We start from the raw sequence: 18,461 nt of genomic DNA, 5'->3' as shown, positions 1-18,461 counted from the left end.
TTTAGTTGCAGGATACCTGAAACACAACAGGTAGTAAACACTCTCACGAAACTTAGTCTGAAATTATAAACTGGACAGTGACGGTGCGGCATCTGGATGCATTTGAGGAAGGCTTTCCTTAGCCTAAATACAATCTCTTCCAAATACCCACGTTTCATCCGTTTCCCACACCCAGGAGAAGGAGTGACTGGATAAATGCCTCTCTGTACATCAAGGATAACATTTAGCACACAGCACGTAGTGGCCCACAAGTATGTCTCCCTCTCCTCATCCAGGCAAAACGTAAACTCCCTGGAGTCAGGGAGGGTTTCATCCTCATCTTTTATGCTCTACTCCCAGAGCCTTGCATAGCGCTTCCCAAACCGCAAGCACCTCCAGAAAGTACATCCTGTCCTCCACTCATTTGTGAAGCGTTTAAAGGTACCAAAATGTGTTCCTCTTTTACCACCCACTCCCTCCCCACGTGGGTTCCTGGAAGGGATGATAAGACACTCCTTGCCAAGTATTAAAGTATTATACCTCTGTGTTAAGCGGAAGTATAAAAGACAGCATCCCTATTTTAAGATTAAGGTCTCAGTAACGTTCCTAGGGAAAATTAATGCTTAATTTTCTCATATGCCATTGATAAATGCCACGTACCCGCCTTCAACACACGGTACGAATAAAAATAATATGTCCTTGCCTTAATAACAGAGCAGATACATAACCTCAGTTGTAGAATTTACTCTGTGTGTTTTAACTTTAATCATTTCCACCTTATTGAAACTGATGTGCCTATTGGTATTGAAGACAGTACAAGATCAATAGTTGAAGTTTCTGTTCATTTTGACTTCAGACATTTACACTTCATTAGAAACGACTGAAGCATACTGTCCCACATTCAAGAACCCCTAGTTAGCTCACCATTTCATGCCTCGTGCCACTTATTTACTCGTATCATCAGTATTATTAACGCAGGTTCTTCTATGTAAACTGTTTTTTTAATGTTTATTTATTTTGAGACAGAGAGAGAGAGAGAGAGAGAGAGAGAGAGAGGCAAAGAGAGAGGGAGAGAGAGCATCCCAAGCAGGCCCCACTCTGTCAGCACAAAGCCCGCCATGGGGCTCGATCCTACCAACCATGACATCATGACCTGAGCCAAAATCAAGAGCTGGACGCTTAACCAACTCAGCCAGCCAGGCGCCTCATACGGTAAACTATTTTCTTAATACCTCTTCACTTTGGATTTTTTCCAGTTGACTTTTTTAATACCCAAATCCACATATGATTCAGTGAGTTCTATATTTAATTCTCCTTCTGAGTCACTTGGAAGTATTCCTAATTTTGCAGCAGATTCGTAGAGTGAAATTTCATCTTTTAGTTCTGTTAATTCTTCCTAAAACACAAAATTATTGAAAATTATTTTCCAATATGAAGGAATCAGTCATCCCTCTGTGCTTCAAAATTCATCTTAACGATCAACAGAAACCAGAAATACTTCTTCACATACCTTATTTACATTACAAATAACTTTAAAATAAATGCTGCTAAGAACACAGGTGTACAATGAAAACATAGATGTCCGCAACTTTAGAAAGGCCAGCACATTATCAGGTTCTCAAGCACACGGACAGAACAGATGTGTAAATGAATGAGAGAGCAAATCTAAGTGGTTTCTCTCACGCCTCCTGTGCTTACATTAGGTCCTCCACAAAAAGTGTCTGTCCCTTGAGCTGAGAAACTGACGGCAGCACTTTTTGGCTTTCTAGAGCTCAGAGCGGCCTGGTCTGCCAAGAACGTGTTGTACTTGACTCTGCCGGTGGGAAAAGGCAAAATACGTCTTTCCAGCAGAGGTAATACTGGAACTCTTCCTCCAGTGGAAAATGTAAGTCGCGCTGGGGGAGGATGTGAGGGAACTGCAGCTACACTGCGGGTTTCCCACACCTGCGGATACACTTATCTCTGCGACCACCAGTAAGTGAAAGGACATGCCGTGTGAAGGAGGTGACAGGCAGACGGACAGGAGGGTGCCAGGCCCTGGCTCCGCAGTCAAGACAGACCTGGGCTCGACTACCTCACTGTGTGGGTGAGACCGTGAACAACTCTCATTGGCCTGGAGACGGTCCAACCAGCTCCAACCAGCTCCTTTAGAGAAATCCAAGGTCCAGAAAAGTGATGTAAGCACTGCCTGATTCAGTTACCCACGGAGTCTCTTCCAAGTGGCAACACTCACTTGCAAAGCCTTGTTCATGTTTTCACTCATAGCATGTGCTTTTTGTGCTTGCTGCAGCTGGAACCGTAGCTGAGCCACCTCCTGTACCGAGCCTGGGGGGGAAAATCAGAGAATGCACCAAAGGTAAAGGGATGAAGAACCTACGATGGACAGAAGAACTTGAATCCGCTGAGGCTACAGAAGGTGGAGTCCTGCTTTGTTACCTTGTTATTGCCTTTCTAGGAGGACAGAGGTATAGCCAGTGGGACCGGGAAGGCATAGGTCCAGACATCTCTGAGACATGTCCACACATTTAGTGTGGCTCCTCATATGTCCTTGGGAGGTTGAAGACCTGGACTACTGTGACCTTGCTATGAATCAAATCAGCCACGTCTACAGACCTTAACACTCCACAAGCCCTTTAATAGGAGCATAATGTTCCAACTCGCAGAAAGCCAAAACAAAAATTCTTTGGAACCCGTTGCTACCCTCTAATAAGAAAACTACATCTTGCTGCCTTTAGCTTCTTTCGAAATGCTTTTATTTCCACCACCCCCACCTCCACATGTGAAAAAAGCATCTTAGGGCTGTGTTTCAGAAACTTTGGTAACCTAATGTTTTAAATGTACTAGGGGAGGCTCCCATTTGAAAGGGACGTTACTGGGCTTCCTCAAAAGAAAATGAGCATCTGGGAAATGGTTAGGCAAAGTAATGATGGCATATTATGCAACTAAAGAAAATCATATTTCAAAGCCTTTAATGGCAAGGAAAAAGGCTCACTAAACAATGCCACGTGAAACAAAAAGGATACAAAACTGAAGAGGGAGGAGGGACCCAGAGTACGAGCCAAATTTTGCCCCCACCAAAACATACCCACACACATATTTTAAGAGTCTTTGACTTTAGTACTTCCAACTTTTGAATAAGCTACTCTTATACACATTGTACTAACAGTCTGAATTGGCTTTGCGTGCCAAAGTGTGACTTTTGCATATCAGGTAATGAATAACCACTGAGCTATTTTCACAGTGGGAGCTACTCACCAGCAAACAGGGCAGTTTTGTCTGTATGGTAGTGTTTGCATAAACATGTGATTATTCTATTGCCTTTTACTCTAATATTCTACAAAAATTAATAAGAAAACAAAACAAACAAAAAAAAAACTACTGCTGAACCTAATGATAAGAAGCATGTCCCAAACTTAACACCATGAAAACCAAATGAGTAATTTGAAGCATGACAAGAATATAACTCACTAGCTTCAACTGGCCAGATAAATGAGAGAGGAAAAAAAAATCAATGGAGTTTTACAAAACAATAGAAATACATGCTCAGACTGAGCTTAAAAAGCAAAATATAATGGGACTTCATAGTCATTTTTACTTTTCATGGATAGAATCTACCTTCTAACATAGATCTCGTTCAATTTTTGCACATTCAGCTTTGGTATGTTTTCAAAAATGCGCTATGTGCAGAAGTAGGGAATTACCTATGTGTGTGAGCTCAATTTCACTTGAAGGAAATATATTCAAACATTAACAACAGTTATCTCTGTGTGGTAGGATTATTGGTTATTTTTATTTGTTACTTTGCACATTAAACACATATAATAGCAACACTTGAAAAATGGTCACTGGTGGTCTTTTCTGCCTTTCTCGAGTTTTAGAATTCATGGATCCTACTACATTCTCTTTGCATATTATGCTAGCCTACTGTGGAGACAAGAGCCCACCCCGGGCACCCACCTGAGTGCAAAAAGTTGGCACACTGCTTCTGACTCTCCTCTAGACTTCTTGTCAATCTGTTAATGATCTCAGTCTTTTCTAATTTGGTCGCTTCTTGATTCCTTTCCAATTGGTTCACTTGGTCTTTCAAATGACAACAAATATCTTCCTAAATAGAAAGTATTCAAGAAGTCATTTCATGATCAGTTGTTAAACATTAAACAAATATGATACACAATTGGATTTTAAGTCAAATATAAAATCACACAGCAGCATCACCTCTTTTACAAGGTTAAGTGCACAGGACTGGGAGGAAGTTAGAACAAACTTGTATGATCTTGGGTGAGTCATCAACTTCTCCATCTGTTTTTTTCTGTTGTAATTATGCTAATAAAGGTTAAATTCAATGATTTCTAAAGTCCCTTCTGTTCTATAATCACAAGACACTGATATTCTAAAATTAGATTTTATCCAAGCCAAAGAAAATATATTACACTTCTATCTGCATTTTACACTGTCAGTAGAAGTGTATGTATTCATATTTAGGCAGACCACTTTGAACCATGGACTCTGTATCCCAAGACAGGAAGGATACAGACACATAAATGGAAACTCACTCTATTCTGAACAGCCAAAAGCTCATTCTACTCTGAGTAGCCAAAAAAAAATCTCTCTCTCTTCTGAATTTCTTTTATACGGTTTCTCTTTTTCTTTCTACCTTTTACATGTCTTATTTCCTTCTTTTTCTTACTTCTACACGTACCTATGCAGTGCCTTGCACAAAGTGAGGTATAAAAACAAACAAATAAACAAAACAAAACAAAACCTTGAAAAACAAATGACAAAAAAAACAGATGGGACAAATGTGTGTGTGCGTGTATGTGGGTGCAGGCACACGCATGCACTCATGTGTGTAGCCGTACGGGGATATGTAGAAAATGCAGAGCACGTATATAATATACTCAAGTTTCTTCAAAAAGAAAAATGTGTTTGGGAGTAATAAGCCACAGGAGTCCCAAGCCTAGGTAGAAGAAAGCATCACTTCTCACTCAAAAAAGCCTATATAGGCTGAATTCCACACAAGTAGCAGAACATGAGACAGCCAGGAGTATATTAAGGTAAATGGTTAAAGTCACCTGAAAAAGCCTGAAGAAAATAAGTTGTAATAAGGGCTTTGAAGCAGACAGAAGGCATTTAGGGCCTGATCCACAGGATAATGTAAAGCCCAATAATGCTTTCAGGATACTACCACAAGGGACACCTCATTAAGGATAGTGACAGTATCGTTAAGGAGAGGAAAGAGACTCTCAAGTCTCCTGTTTTACCTTAAAAATTCATGTGAATTTTGCATTCTCTTTCATAATGTAGTCATGTTTGCTTTAAATTTTCTCTACCAAATTTTTGAGCAAAATGAAGCTTCTGGAAACTACTCCATGTTTATTCAACAGTGCAAACCTCTTGGCTCTTGGCTGCTAATTCCCAGGCCAGCTTGAAAAGCGTGGCTCCGAAGTGCCAAAATACCATGGCAAACACGATGAATGGGCTAACGTTAATGACAGTGTGAATGTGTGTGTGAGAAGGGGTGGGGAGACAACCAACATTTACTTATGTGCTGGGGAGGCTACGATCACTCTTATGAGAGACTGAGAACTGGCAAAAAGTTAGTTCAAGAAAAGGTATGAAAAAAACTATATAAAGAAAAGGCCAACTGTAGCAATAACTTGACTATATGCAACAATCAACTAAACCATGTTGTTTCCTGTTAACAAGTTCAGGGAACCAATTACACTCAGAAACCTGTGCAGTTCAAATACCAAGAAACGAACAAAACATGGTTCTATGTTTTCCATGAGTAGATTGAGTAAGAACATTCAGTTCCAGACAGGTAAAGGCAGACATCCCCTAAGACTGACCAAGACAAGTGTGGTGATAAAGAGATAGTAGCTGAATCTATCTTTGGAAGCAAATGGAATTGAACAGGTTTCTAATACACAGAAAAATGAGGATTGGGCCACACACACATAGGTCTGTGGGGACCTCTTAGCTAAAGATAGTGTTTAAACTGGAGCCTTTAAATCTAACATTAAAGGAAAGTTAGAAAGTAGACCAGGTGAAAGTCATGACATAGAAACCAAAGTCCACAACTTCACCTAAAGGTGAAAATTTCAAGAAGACTGAAATGAAGAAGGGTGTTATACAATCAAGGAGATAATCCCAGATCTTAACCCTATATTCAGAGATCTCAGAACATGACACTTCCATGAACGGGAGAGACAGAAGACAGGAAGGTCCAAGAGATGGTTTGCTTGCTATTAGAGAGGTCTGTCCCTGAAGGAACACTGAGCTCAAGAAGCTTCTCCCTCATCCACTCTGTCACACTAGAAAACCTAAGAGGAACTCAGCCATAGTAAAAAGAACTGTTATATGTTGACAGTGTGTACAATCCTTTTTACCTACAAAAGATGACGGCTTCAGGAAAGCACTAGATGAATAATATAATTTTACAAGCTATATATTTCTCAAAATATAGTAGCTACATAGGCATTTTAAGAAAAAAACCTCAACCACATCATGGATTGCTACTCCTCCCACTACATGAATCAATCCCTGTGTTGCATTTGGTCTTTCAAAATATAATTAAATATACATTAAAGCTTTTTGGGATGAGCACTGGGTGTTGTATGGAAACCAATTTGACAATAAATTTCATATATTGAAAAAAATAAATAAAAATAAATAAATAAATAAATAAATAAATATACATTAAAGCCTGTTTACATCCTGACATTTAGCTGTTGTTCAAAAGATGTTTGCTTAACAGATGAAATAATACGATTAGCACACAAATGTAGTCCTTTCCCACCAAAAACAAGTTTTTCATAAAACAGTGAATTTTTAACCTTTGCAAGGAGAAGCATGAGCCTCTTATAAGGAAAATCTGAATGAGTTTGTGGGTCTTCTCAAAAACAAAAATGCATATGCCAACATCCAAAAGAAAACCATACCCACAATTTGAGATTCCTCAAAGCCATGGAGCCTAGTCATGAACTGCCTTAGGGGACGCCAGATTAAAAGTCTGTATAACTCACACAACGTACTATGTGTGAACATCTATTCTGTTGCCACTGTACACATACAGTACAAAGTACACAGGGACACAGCTGTACGTAACTGCGTGAATAAGTTTGCTTACTCAAGTTCATCTGCTAAATTATCCAGTTATTTGTACCTCGCTACTATTTTCCAAGAGTTGTTTTACTTTTCTCGGTAATATGCTGAATGGAGTACAGGAAAAGGTTTATCTGAAAGTGAAGAAAAGTGCACTCTGGGGCGCCTGGATGGCTCAGTTGGTTAAGCGTCCGACTTCAGCTCAGGTCAGGATCTCCTGGTTCGTGAGTTCGAGCCCCACGTCGGGCTCTGTGTTGACAGCTCAGAGTCTGGAGCCTGCTTCGGATTCTGTGTCTCCCTCTCTCTCTGCCCCTCCCCTGCTCATGCTCTGTCTCTCTTGCTCTCAAAAATAAACATTATAATTTATTTAATAAACATTAAAAAAATTTAAAAAAAGAAAAGTGCACTCTGAAATTTTATTTATTCAAATGATTACCTGGGGTTTGGGAGCATAAGCAAACCCACGACCTGACTCACCCTTAGTTTACATTTTATTCACTTTGGGGCAAAAATAATTCAAACTGTGAGAGATGCTGAGACTTTCCTCCTTATTTTGTTTATTACACTACTCTCAAAAATTAACTCTTCTCCCAAGAACCACTTGTAGACAATGTTTACTCACAGGTTAACTACCCAACAAAGGCTTTCTACTGGTTAAACTCCCAGGACAACCTCGAAAGTTCAGGCCAGCTCCTAGAGCACTAGCCTTTTCAGTCTGGATTTACCCTAGGGCAATAATTATGTATAAATACTCTACAAATAAAGGACCGGTAGGTAGGAGAACTGAGAAAGTACTAACCAATCCTATAAAAGAAAAAAATTTCCAAAATGATGCCCACAGGACATCTTCATAGATTAAAAATCTTTGGCTTTTAATTTTTACTCACAAACACCTACTGCAAACATCCAAATTTTCCATATGAAGAACCACAAAGTATCAGTTATGAAAAATAACCAGTTTTACTTGTTAATGACAGTGGCTCATTTGAGATCATCCCAACCTGCTCCTTAAGTGCAGTGACTGTAGCATCCAGCTTCCTTTGCAAGGACGACACTTGCTCCTCATGCTTCTTCGTGAGGCCCGTAACAATGCTGTCGTGCTGCTCTCTCACACGCTGGAGTGACTCAGAATGATGGAGGTCCAGCAGCTGCTGCTTCAGGCTTTCCAGAGCCATTTCCGTCGTTCTGGACTTCTTAATCATCTAGAAGGTACACACAGGACATCCACGTTTACAATATTTTGATTCTGTGCTCTCTTTATGGACATTAAAACTCAACCATCCTTTAAGGAGAATAGAGAAGAAAGGGTCTCCCTATGGTGGCTCTAGTTCCTTAAAACTTCCCTAGCTGGGACTCCCCAGGCCCATGATCGCTGGAAACATCATTCACTGAGAAAAAAACCTATAGTTACCTGAGGAGAGTGACAGAGGATTTTGCTTAGCATGATGGCAATGTGGGTACCAGACAAGGAGTCTGTGGCTACAACAGTGGTCCCAGTACTGTTTGCATCTCTCTGAGCCCAGTGGGGGTTGGGGGAGGGGGGGGGGAACCACAATTGTTAGGTCATAGAAAAATGACAACTGTTTCTTAAATGTTTCTTTTCAAAAGACTGATAAAACTATCAGTGATTACTTACTAAAAAAAAAAGTTTTGGAAACTATGTTTGTACAGCTGTTGAAAAATATTGGTATATTAGGCTAAATAATGGCTTCCAAAAGATGTCCATGTCCTAATCCCTAAAACCTGTGAGTATGTTATGTTATATGACAAGGGAAAAGCAAGGTTACAGATGAAATTAAAATTGCTAATCAGATGACCTTAAAATAAAAAAGATTAACCTGAGGGTGCCTAGGTGGCTCAGGTGGTTGGGCGTCTGTCTGACTCTTGGTTTTGGCTCAGGTCATGATCTCACGGTTCCTGAGTTTGAACTCGCGTTGGGCTTCCGTACTGATGTGCAGGGCCTACCTGCGATTCTCTCTCTCTTCCTTTCTCTCTGCCCTTCCCTTGCTCGTGCTCTCTCTCTCTCTCAAAATAAATAAAAAAAAATGCTACAAGATAAAAGATTATCCTGTATCACCTGGGGTCCAATGTATCTAGAGAGATCCTTAAATGAGAAAAACTGAGGCAAGAAAGTCAGAACCAGTGACTTCTGGCCCTGAAGATGAAAATGGGCATAAACCAAGGAGTGCAGGTGGCCTCTAGGAGCTAGAAAAGGCAAGAAAATGGATTCTCCCCCAGAGCCTCCAAAAAGCAGCACAGCCCTGCTGACCTTGACTTTAGCCCAATGAGACCCATATCAGACTTCTAACCTCCAGAACTGTAAGACAGAAGCACTATTTCAAGCCATTAAGTTTATATTAATCTGTTATAACAACAATAGGAACCCAATACACGTGGTGATTCTGTTGCTTTTATGTTTTCATTTATGCCTTATTTCTTAAAAATGCAATTTCTAACTTATAAAGAGATTAAAAAGTTATAACCTTTTACTACATAAAAGCAAGTCAGGTTTTTAACCTAAGGACTATCAGTTTTCAAAAAGTTAAAATGCTAATAGTCTATATCACACAAAAATTAAAATTTAAAATGAGGCTTATCCTTCATTTCTAGTCCAGAGATTGACTATTTATTCCAATACTGTGTGAAGTGCTTATGGCATTTATTTATTTGCTCAATAAATAATGTGACTACTTTGTAGTAGGCAGGGTTCTAGGCACTGAAGGACATGATGAAAGGCAGGCAAGGTCCAGACTCTTACTACTTTCTGCTGGGAAGGGACAGACCTTAACAAGTAAACAAAGGAGATCATTTCAGACAGTTTCGTTTTTAATTTTTTTTTAATGTTTACTTTTGACAGACAGCGTGCACACGAGCGAGCGTGGGGGAGGGGCAGAGAGAGACGGAGACACAGAATCTGAAGCAGGCTCTAGGCTCTGAGCTGTCAGCACAGAGCCCGACATAGGGCTTGAACCCATGAAAAGTGAGATCATGACCTGAGCCAAAGCTAGATGCTTAACTGACTGAGCCCCCCGAGGTGCCCTTCATAGGATATGGTATGATGAAGAAGAGTGGAAATGCGGGGCTTTGGGCAACTTCAGATATAAAGTGGCTTGTTTTAGCTCACACCTGAAGGATAAGGAGCCAGATATGAAACAACACTGTTTAAATTCTTTCATTAAACCATCCTCAGAACTAGCTACAAATCTCATCCAAACCAAGCTCACAACTTTATAGTCACTTTCATTTTTAGCCACCCTTTTTCCCCCTCTCCAAAATGGTTTGACTCTCTCTCATGAGTCACCCTCCACCAGGCTTGGCTACCAATAACCTCTGACCATTTCCAACCATTAAATGGCTATCTAGTTCATTAATCAAAAAATGTGCTGCCACTTTATTTTTTTTATTTAATTTTTTTAGATTTTATTTTTAAGTAATCTTTATACCCAACATGGGGCTCAAACCCACAACCCCGAGATCAAGAGTTACATGCTCCACTGACAGAATTCGCCAGGTGCCTCTGTGCCACAACTTTAAAGGCACGTGTACTGGAGTCAGGAAATTTCAGTTTTGCTGCTTTGTCAATAACTGGCTTTGTAATCTCGGGCAAGTAATTTGACCTCTTCCAAAATTTGATTAACTCATCTATAAAGTAAACACAATGCCTCACTAATCAAAATCCCAACAAGATCTTTTTACAAACATAAAAAGTTGATATGCAAAATCTAGAAAAGGAAATGTAAAAAAGAGCTACAAAATTTTTAAAGAATACACCAGTAGCCCTTGTTATCCAAATTTCAAGACATACTGTAACGCTATAGTTGTGTTAGTATCAGAGCAGGAACAGAGAAATATATAAGAAAAAACATGTACAGGTCACGTCAATGTTCAACAACTCTCACTCAACATATACTGACCACCTATTATGTGCCAGGCAAAAAGAAGACACGGGAAACTTAGGAAAAGAAGGAGCTTATTAATCAAATAGCACTGTGTTGTAGAAAGGACCTTCCAGAGAGGAGAGAGGGTATATATGAGAACATAAAAACAACAAACAGGGGCGCCTGGATGGCTCAGTCAGTTCAGCATCTGACTCTTGATTTTGGCTCAGGTCATGATCTCACAGTATGTGAATTTGAGCCTCGCGTTGCGATCTGCATGAACAGCGTGGAGCCTGCTTGGGATTGTCTCCTCTCTCTGACCCTCCCCCACTTGCCTTCTGTCTCTCAAAATAAATAAAAACTTTTTAAAAATGTAAAAAAAAACCAACAAATACACTGCTGAGTTTGAGGAGAGTAAAGAAAGAGGTAGGCAAGGATCAGATGGCCATTTCAATGTCACACTTCATCCCACAAGTAAAGCGAGGTCACTGACAGGCTTTAAGCAAAGGAAAGATGATCATATTTTAGAAACATGACTCAGAGGGCCATAAGAGAGAATATGGAGAAGGGGTAAAAGACTAGAGACTATTTAAGAGATTTTTGCTAGAGATGGTAAAAATCCTGAATCAGGGACATGCAGACAGAAATGAGGAGACTCAACAGAACATAGTAGCTGACTGCATGAAAGAGGACAGAGGACCTGAGGTCTCCTCCAGACTTCTATCTGGTACACAGATAACTGGGTGGATGGGAGCACCATTCCTCCGAGGTAAGGGAAACAAAAGCAAGCTTATGGTAGAAGAAGGTATCAACTTCAAGGTTCTTCTAAATTTAGCCCTACGATACCAAAAGCTAAGCAATTAATAAATAACCTTTTACCATAAATAATCATGATAAAATATTTACCTGTTCTTCGTTCACTTTTAACGCTTGTATTTGGGTCTCCAGTGCTTTTATTTGCGCTTCAAGTTGTAGCTCTCTCTCTTTTCCATTCTGAAAGAGTTTCTGTGATTCTCGGAGGCTAAGGGTCAAACCTTCCTTTTCATCTAGAACATTAAAAATGTTTACATAAATAGTAAGTTACTGTACAGGGACCCCGACTGTAACAATCTCTATCAAATATCAGATCCATATCATACAAATGTTCTGTTCCGTTTAGATAGTGAACTTCAGGGGATTTAGAGAAAACCAGGAAAGCTCCAAAAAAGAATGCCTGAGTGACACCAAAAAAACTGAGAGAAACACAACCACTTCCTTCAAAAATCTTCCCTTTGGGAACCACAAGATTTCCTAATAATGATTTCAGCATTTGTTTACTTGAGAAACTACATAGATGTGACAAATCTCTGTTAATCAAAGAAGGGATCTGAGGACTATTAACTTTTTATATGTACTTGCAATGAACTCTTAAATTCACCTAATCTTAAATTCTTCCCACATACTTTACTGTAACCGTTCACAAGTTCTTCTCTCAAAAGAAATTTTATGAGCATTACAGAAAAAGACCTTTTCACTATCAATTATGTTTGAAACAAGTTCGAGTTCAGTCACAAAATTATTCTACAAATGAAAAGTTCAACATTGACCAAAACTACAGAAATCATGAAGAGTAAGCAATTATAATTTGAATCTGTGTTTACTCTATGCGCTTTTCCCAGCAATGACTCCATTTTCTCCTTGGCACTTCCAAAGGAGTTCAGGATCACTAACTCTTACTTGGACTCAAATCTTATGTTAATTTGTAGGCTTAGAAAATGTATTGCAAACTAAACACAAGTCTCTTTGGGAATTGGAATACTTCATCCAAGGTAAACTACATAAGGAGTCAACAACTTATTAGGACAGAATGCTACCAGCATAAAGAATGTTCACTGATTCTAAAAGCCTGATAGAAGAGTAAGAGGGAGAAAATGAGGATCTCGAAATAATATGTTCTGGAGAGAAGTAATCCAAGGCCAGGTGTCAAAAGTCCTGGGTTTTTGTTTCATTCTGACTCATTATGAGCCCTCCGACCTAGGGCGTCCACTCTCTAAGCTTCATATTTATTTATTTTAATTTTTTTTTTAACGTTTATTTATTTTTGAGACAGGGAGAGACAGAGCATGAACGGGGGAGGGTCAGAGAGAGGGAGACACAGAATCCGAAACAGGCTCCAGGCTCCGAGCTGTCAGCACAGAGCCAGATGCGGGGCTCGAACTCACGGACCGCAAGATCGTGACCTGAGCCGAAGTCGGCCGCTCAACCGACTGAGCCACCCAGGCGCCCCTCTAAGCTTCATATTTAAAGTGAGGCTCTCAGAAACAAGATCTGTAGCTCTAGTGCACCTCATAAATGACAGCACCCAACAGGTGTCATCTTACCTTTGACTATCAGAAGCTGGTGATTCAGATATCTAATTTGATGCTCACTTTCATTTAACTTTTCAACTAAGTTGTCTAGTTGTCTCTCTTTTGCTTTGTTAAGAACCTGAAGTTGGATAATCTGCATATTTTCTGCAGAATCTGCATTGAAATTAAAGACAATTTATTAGATAAAAGCAAACACAAATGTAAATTTGTGGATACAACTCAGTATCATGAAATCAATTCAATTGATTGCAACTAGCATTAAAAAAAAAAAAAGACGATAATGTATCAGAGTGCATCATGTAGTATGAATAATGATTATTTTGTGAAACTTGTGTTTTAGTTATAGATACTTATTTACATAGGTATATATTATAAGACCTCAACACAATGTAAAAAAGGTACTTCTTACTGTGGTCACTGCCAGACATGTTTAAAAAGTCTGGTCTAGAGTAGAACCCTGAATCACTACCATTTTGACTAATTAAAGATATGCATATACCAATTACAATGGAATAGAGTTCGATGCTCTCATAAAATTGAAAAAAAAAAGTACATCAGCTTCTATAAAGCCATTTCTAAAGAAAATTTCTAGACATCCTTCTCAAAATTTATTTTAAACAGGAGTGGGAATTAAATTGTATTCACGTTCATGGCAACACATAACTGTCGTGTTAATAAATGAACAGATTAATAAAGAATTTTGAGGTCTTCTTTCAGAAATGATTCAAGTCATTTTAGGGACCACTTAAAAATGACTGGGGGAAAAAGAAAAAAATGACGTGTAGGAGAAGGATAGTACTTCAACAACAAAATGACACACATTCTTCATTTTCTACTAGAACAATGCCTCTACTTGCTAACAACCAACACAATCTTCTTTTTTAAAAGAAAAATGGTTAAGACCAAAAGAAAACCCTGAAGACTGGAAACTTTGTTACAAGTCAGACTAAAAAACGGAGGTAGCTCAGGAATTAGCAATCTACAGGCCACACCTCTCTCCAAAGTCATTTTTTTTAACTACTGTTGCTAAACTGTAATCACTAAATTCAGCACTACCATGCCATTAGGTTATTTCATTAACTTCCGAATGTCAAATTTAGGCAAACGTGTAACTTACTTATACAAAAATAAATAAATAAATGAACCGACTTCATAAAATGCGGACTGTTAAGAAACTGATGTAAGGTTATATGTGCAGAAAGGCCGAGAGACAGAAATGTAACTGAACACAGTGCAGCTGGAAGAGCAAATACCAAGATGTCAGGCCACTGGCCTGATGCGTGTCTACCCAGCCCAAGCCAGTTATGCCACACACGCTGTCCACTTCCTCATCTCCTCATTCCACAGCACCTTCTGAACAAAGAAGGGGTCCCCATATTTGCCATGGATGCCTTCGGGGGAAACTGAAGCCTGGCTCCCCCTGGAACTGTCCTGCAGCCCACGTGTATGGTGGACATAGCTCTCTGAAGGTGGGGCATGAAGTCCAATTTCCTTGGTGTAGCCCAGGGAACCCAGAATAGCCAAAATGACCTTCCCCCTGCTTCTCGAATGTACAACAAACGAAAAACTTGCTGTCACACTTAGAATCACACTGGCTCTTCCACATGCATAATAACTAGAAGTTATCTCACATGTCGGAGAGTGTGACGATAAAAGCGAAGCGTATGAAACACTCTTTCGGGTGTTTCAGTCGCGGCGTAAGTTCTGCCTTTTGGTTTTGGAGGCTTCATCTCCTCAACATTCTCTAGTCACACTTCTCACTCTCATATTTATACATGCACTATATACGAGGAACTCTTTTTTTGGCAAGTGCCACATGACTAACCCTGAGATAACTCCAGTTTAAATTCTGAACAATTAAGTACTTTATATCAGAGTTGTCTAATTATTACACTATAACTCTAAAAAATTAAAAGAAAAAAGATGATAATGGCTGATTACTAAACTACATTTCTGTGTGGTAATAAAAAATCTTAGATTGAAGAGAAAACTATAGTTCATTTTCTAAATTAGACTTCAGTAAGAAAAATAAGAAAAATATGTATCTAATGAAAAGTCTTTACCAACTAGAATGACTGAAACGTACAGTTGAGAAGAACTTCTATTAATCTTTCATTATAGTAAGTTTCAAATATGTAAGGTAGAGAGAAGAGTGCAATGAATCCCATAGACCCATCACCCAGATTCAACAATTATGAACTCATGGCCAGTCTTCCTTCAGCTACATCTCCACCCAACATTACCCCAAACAACATATTATTTAAAGTACATCCAAGACTTCATATCAGTTTATTCATACATTCTTCAGGATCTCTAAAAATAAGGGGACTTTAAAAAAAAAAAAAACACACAACTCCATTATCGTATTTAAAAAAAAAACAATTCTTGAGCATGTCCAAAGTGTTCAAAAATTCTCCAATTATGTTAAGAAATAAATATAAACTTGATACATACTTTCATTAGCTCCTAAAAACTGTTGTTGCAGGCCTTCAAATGTGTCACTTCCCGCTATCTCCTGGGCTGGTGAGTCATCATTCTGGGCAGAAGGCTGATAAGGTTTATATGTCACTTTATATGGTTCCAAGGCTTGACAACTGGGGCCTTGTGATATACCAAATTGCTATTATAAGATGATAAATGAAATTGACAATCATGATTTGGCCTTTTCTTTGAAAATGATCTGAATCAAACACCTCAATTTTGTCATGAAATTTAATTGTGGTACAATTACAAACTTTATACATACATCTTTGCTTAAAAATACCACTTAGAGTTATTTAACAGTGTTAACTCAAAGTCTGCAATATATAATTTTATGTATCTTAATTGCACTTCTGAAAATATAATGGGGCCAATTCCATAAATAACACTCAAGAATTCCAGTAAGATGGGGAGCCTGGGTGGCTCAGTCGGTTAAGCATCCGACTTCGGCTCAGGTCACGATCTCGCGGTCCTTGAGCTCAAGCCCCGCATGGGGCTCTGAGCTGATGGCTGGGAGCCTGGAGCCTGCTTCCGATTCTGTGTCTCCCTCTCTCTCTGTCCCTCCCCCGTTCATGCTCTGTCTCTCTCTGTCTCAAAATAAATAAACGTTAAAAAAAAAAAAAAATTAAAAAAAAAAAAAGAATTCCAGTAAGATCATATAGAAATATTTAAGAATGATTTAGATGATGCCAATATCCGGGGAACATAAAAATGTACACATTCAATAACAAGAACATGTGATACAATACCTCGTATGTAATAAATATTCAATAATGCTTGTGGAATAATTAACATTCCATAGAAATAGAAGAGAAAATGACCATGTTAAAAGGACCAAAAAGTCATCCTCTCATTGGGTGACATAAAATAGCTGTTGGCAAAAAGAGGAAAAGCTACTGGCAAAATCAGTGTCACTGAGAAAATCTAAGAAGCAGCTACCTATATCCTAAGGTCTTATCTCATTAAACTCTCCCAGGGCTAAAAAGAAAAAAAAAAGAAAAAAAAAAGTGTTCCTTTCCTTAAGATTCATCCTGTCTACTGCCGTACCATTGCAAAACAGGTATCAGCTTTGAAGTGTTCAACCTAAAATCTGTTACAGAGGCAGTGAGCTAGAAAATCAAGGTAACTAAATGGTGTCACCTACATAGATTTACCACTTTAAAATTACATCAACATACCTGAACATAGCTTCTCATTGAAGCACGGTGACACAGTAGAAGCCAGAAGCAGCAGTAAGTGAGGTGATTCTTTGGCAAACCTAACTTTTAATATTTAACTGTTTCTATAAAGCCTCTTATTTTAAAATTCTACCTTCAGATCATGAATGGATTGTAAACAGAAAACAGCATGACTAATTCAGCACGAGCCTGAATAAAAGCACTCTCGGGACTTTTTGTACTTAAAGCTTACCATTGCACTTATATACATTTTAAAAATAAACACACACAAGCAAATGTGTACACACATACACATGAATTCCTGAAAGTCCATTTCTTACAATACCTGGAAATGATTCCTTTGAGGATCTGAAAATTTAATTATATTAGTTGGTTGGCTATTAAATTCCTGCTTCTGACCATTGGTATATGGCCTAAAGTTTTCAGGAAGGTGATATAAATCGGTCTGTTCGTAATTACTTGGAGGACTGTAACCACTTCCGCCTTCATCTCCAACTTCATTAGGATGGTACCCAGGATGCTGGTCGTCAGCTTTACTTTGATTGTCTTCCCAGCCATTGCCACTTTTCTCTCCAGTATATACATCACGAATCTCATTATAGTCCTAGTAGATAACAAAAGTAAAACAAAGGCACTAAGATCTAGTCCCGCCCTCACCAAAGTCATCATCCACCAGATACTTACATTTCCACTTTGAGATTTAGGCAGCACTTGATGCTCATGCCAGTTCATCTCCAATTGCTCAGAGCGATGCGGTCTTGAGAAAAATCGATACTTTAGATTTAGAGCCTATCACAGAGAACTCCCAAGATTTTAACATGTTTTCCCTCCAACCTTCACCTAAAATTCTAAGAATCAGTTTACAATTTTATAATCATGTACATTATTGCCTACAGAGAATCAAAAGAAAGAGTCTTAGGGTCTTCTAATATACGAGTGAAAGTGATTTCCGGTCCTTACTCGCCCTCTGTGCCGTCCTCGCTGCAGTCCGAGTAGGGGAGTTCAGGGGAGGACAGGTCATCATCCAGCATGTCGTGAGGTAGGTCAGTGAGTAGCTGCTGCAACTAAGACAGGAGAGCCAGCATCAACATCACACTGACTTAAACATTTAAACTCAAGCCAAAGCTGCCTTGGAAAGCGTGATTTTGACTTTAGAAGACAAAGAAGTTCCTAATTTCTCCATTTAATAAGCGTTTTAAATTCCACACACATTATGTTCATCATCTCATGTGGGGAACAGGGGAATGCGTAATATCAGGATTTACACTAGAAGGATTTACACGTTTTCCTACAGAAGTCTTAGATGAAAACACACATACATTACAAAAGAATTTTAAAACTTCTTTATAGACACACAGGAAGTCATGACAATGGTACAATCACCGTATTATGTTACCACAGGGCAGACTTGAGTCTCAGAATCCTGTTTGACCAGTAATCAGAAGGTGGGGACTTGAGAATCACACATTCCCCATGGGAGCCTGAGGAGCCAG

The 18,461-nt window shown here is 39.0% G+C and overlaps 1 protein-coding gene across 10 annotated transcripts in view; it reads right to left on the bottom strand.

The window, feature by feature from the left end:
• The window catches only part of CEP152 (centrosomal protein 152), a 91,589-nt gene that overhangs the window by 59,956 nt on the left and 13,172 nt on the right, over nucleotides 1-18,461 (bottom strand). For all 10 annotated transcript variants that reach the window (XM_042988922.1, XM_042988921.1, XM_042988920.1 and 7 more), the window contains 10 exons: nucleotides 17,929-18,032; nucleotides 17,653-17,725; nucleotides 17,294-17,572; nucleotides 15,764-15,929; nucleotides 13,322-13,462; nucleotides 11,868-12,007; nucleotides 8,085-8,285; nucleotides 3,937-4,084; nucleotides 2,213-2,304; nucleotides 1,212-1,375 (listed from right to left, as the gene is read on the bottom strand). In XM_042988922.1, coding sequence (XP_042844856.1) covers nucleotides 1,212-1,375; nucleotides 2,213-2,304; nucleotides 3,937-4,084; nucleotides 8,085-8,285; nucleotides 11,868-12,007; nucleotides 13,322-13,462; nucleotides 15,764-15,929; nucleotides 17,294-17,572; nucleotides 17,653-17,725; nucleotides 17,929-18,032 — 1,508 coding nt within the window. The remainder of the gene's footprint in view (nucleotides 1-1,211; nucleotides 1,376-2,212; nucleotides 2,305-3,936; nucleotides 4,085-8,084; nucleotides 8,286-11,867; nucleotides 12,008-13,321; nucleotides 13,463-15,763; nucleotides 15,930-17,293; nucleotides 17,573-17,652; nucleotides 17,726-17,928; nucleotides 18,033-18,461) is intronic.

This window comes from Panthera tigris, chromosome B3 (genome assembly GCF_018350195.1).
Source record: "Panthera tigris isolate Pti1 chromosome B3, P.tigris_Pti1_mat1.1, whole genome shotgun sequence".
Classification (NCBI taxonomy): Eukaryota; Metazoa; Chordata; class Mammalia; order Carnivora; family Felidae; genus Panthera; species Panthera tigris.
Note: the sequence above shows the minus strand (reverse complement) of the source record. Positions and strands in the feature narration are given on the sequence as shown.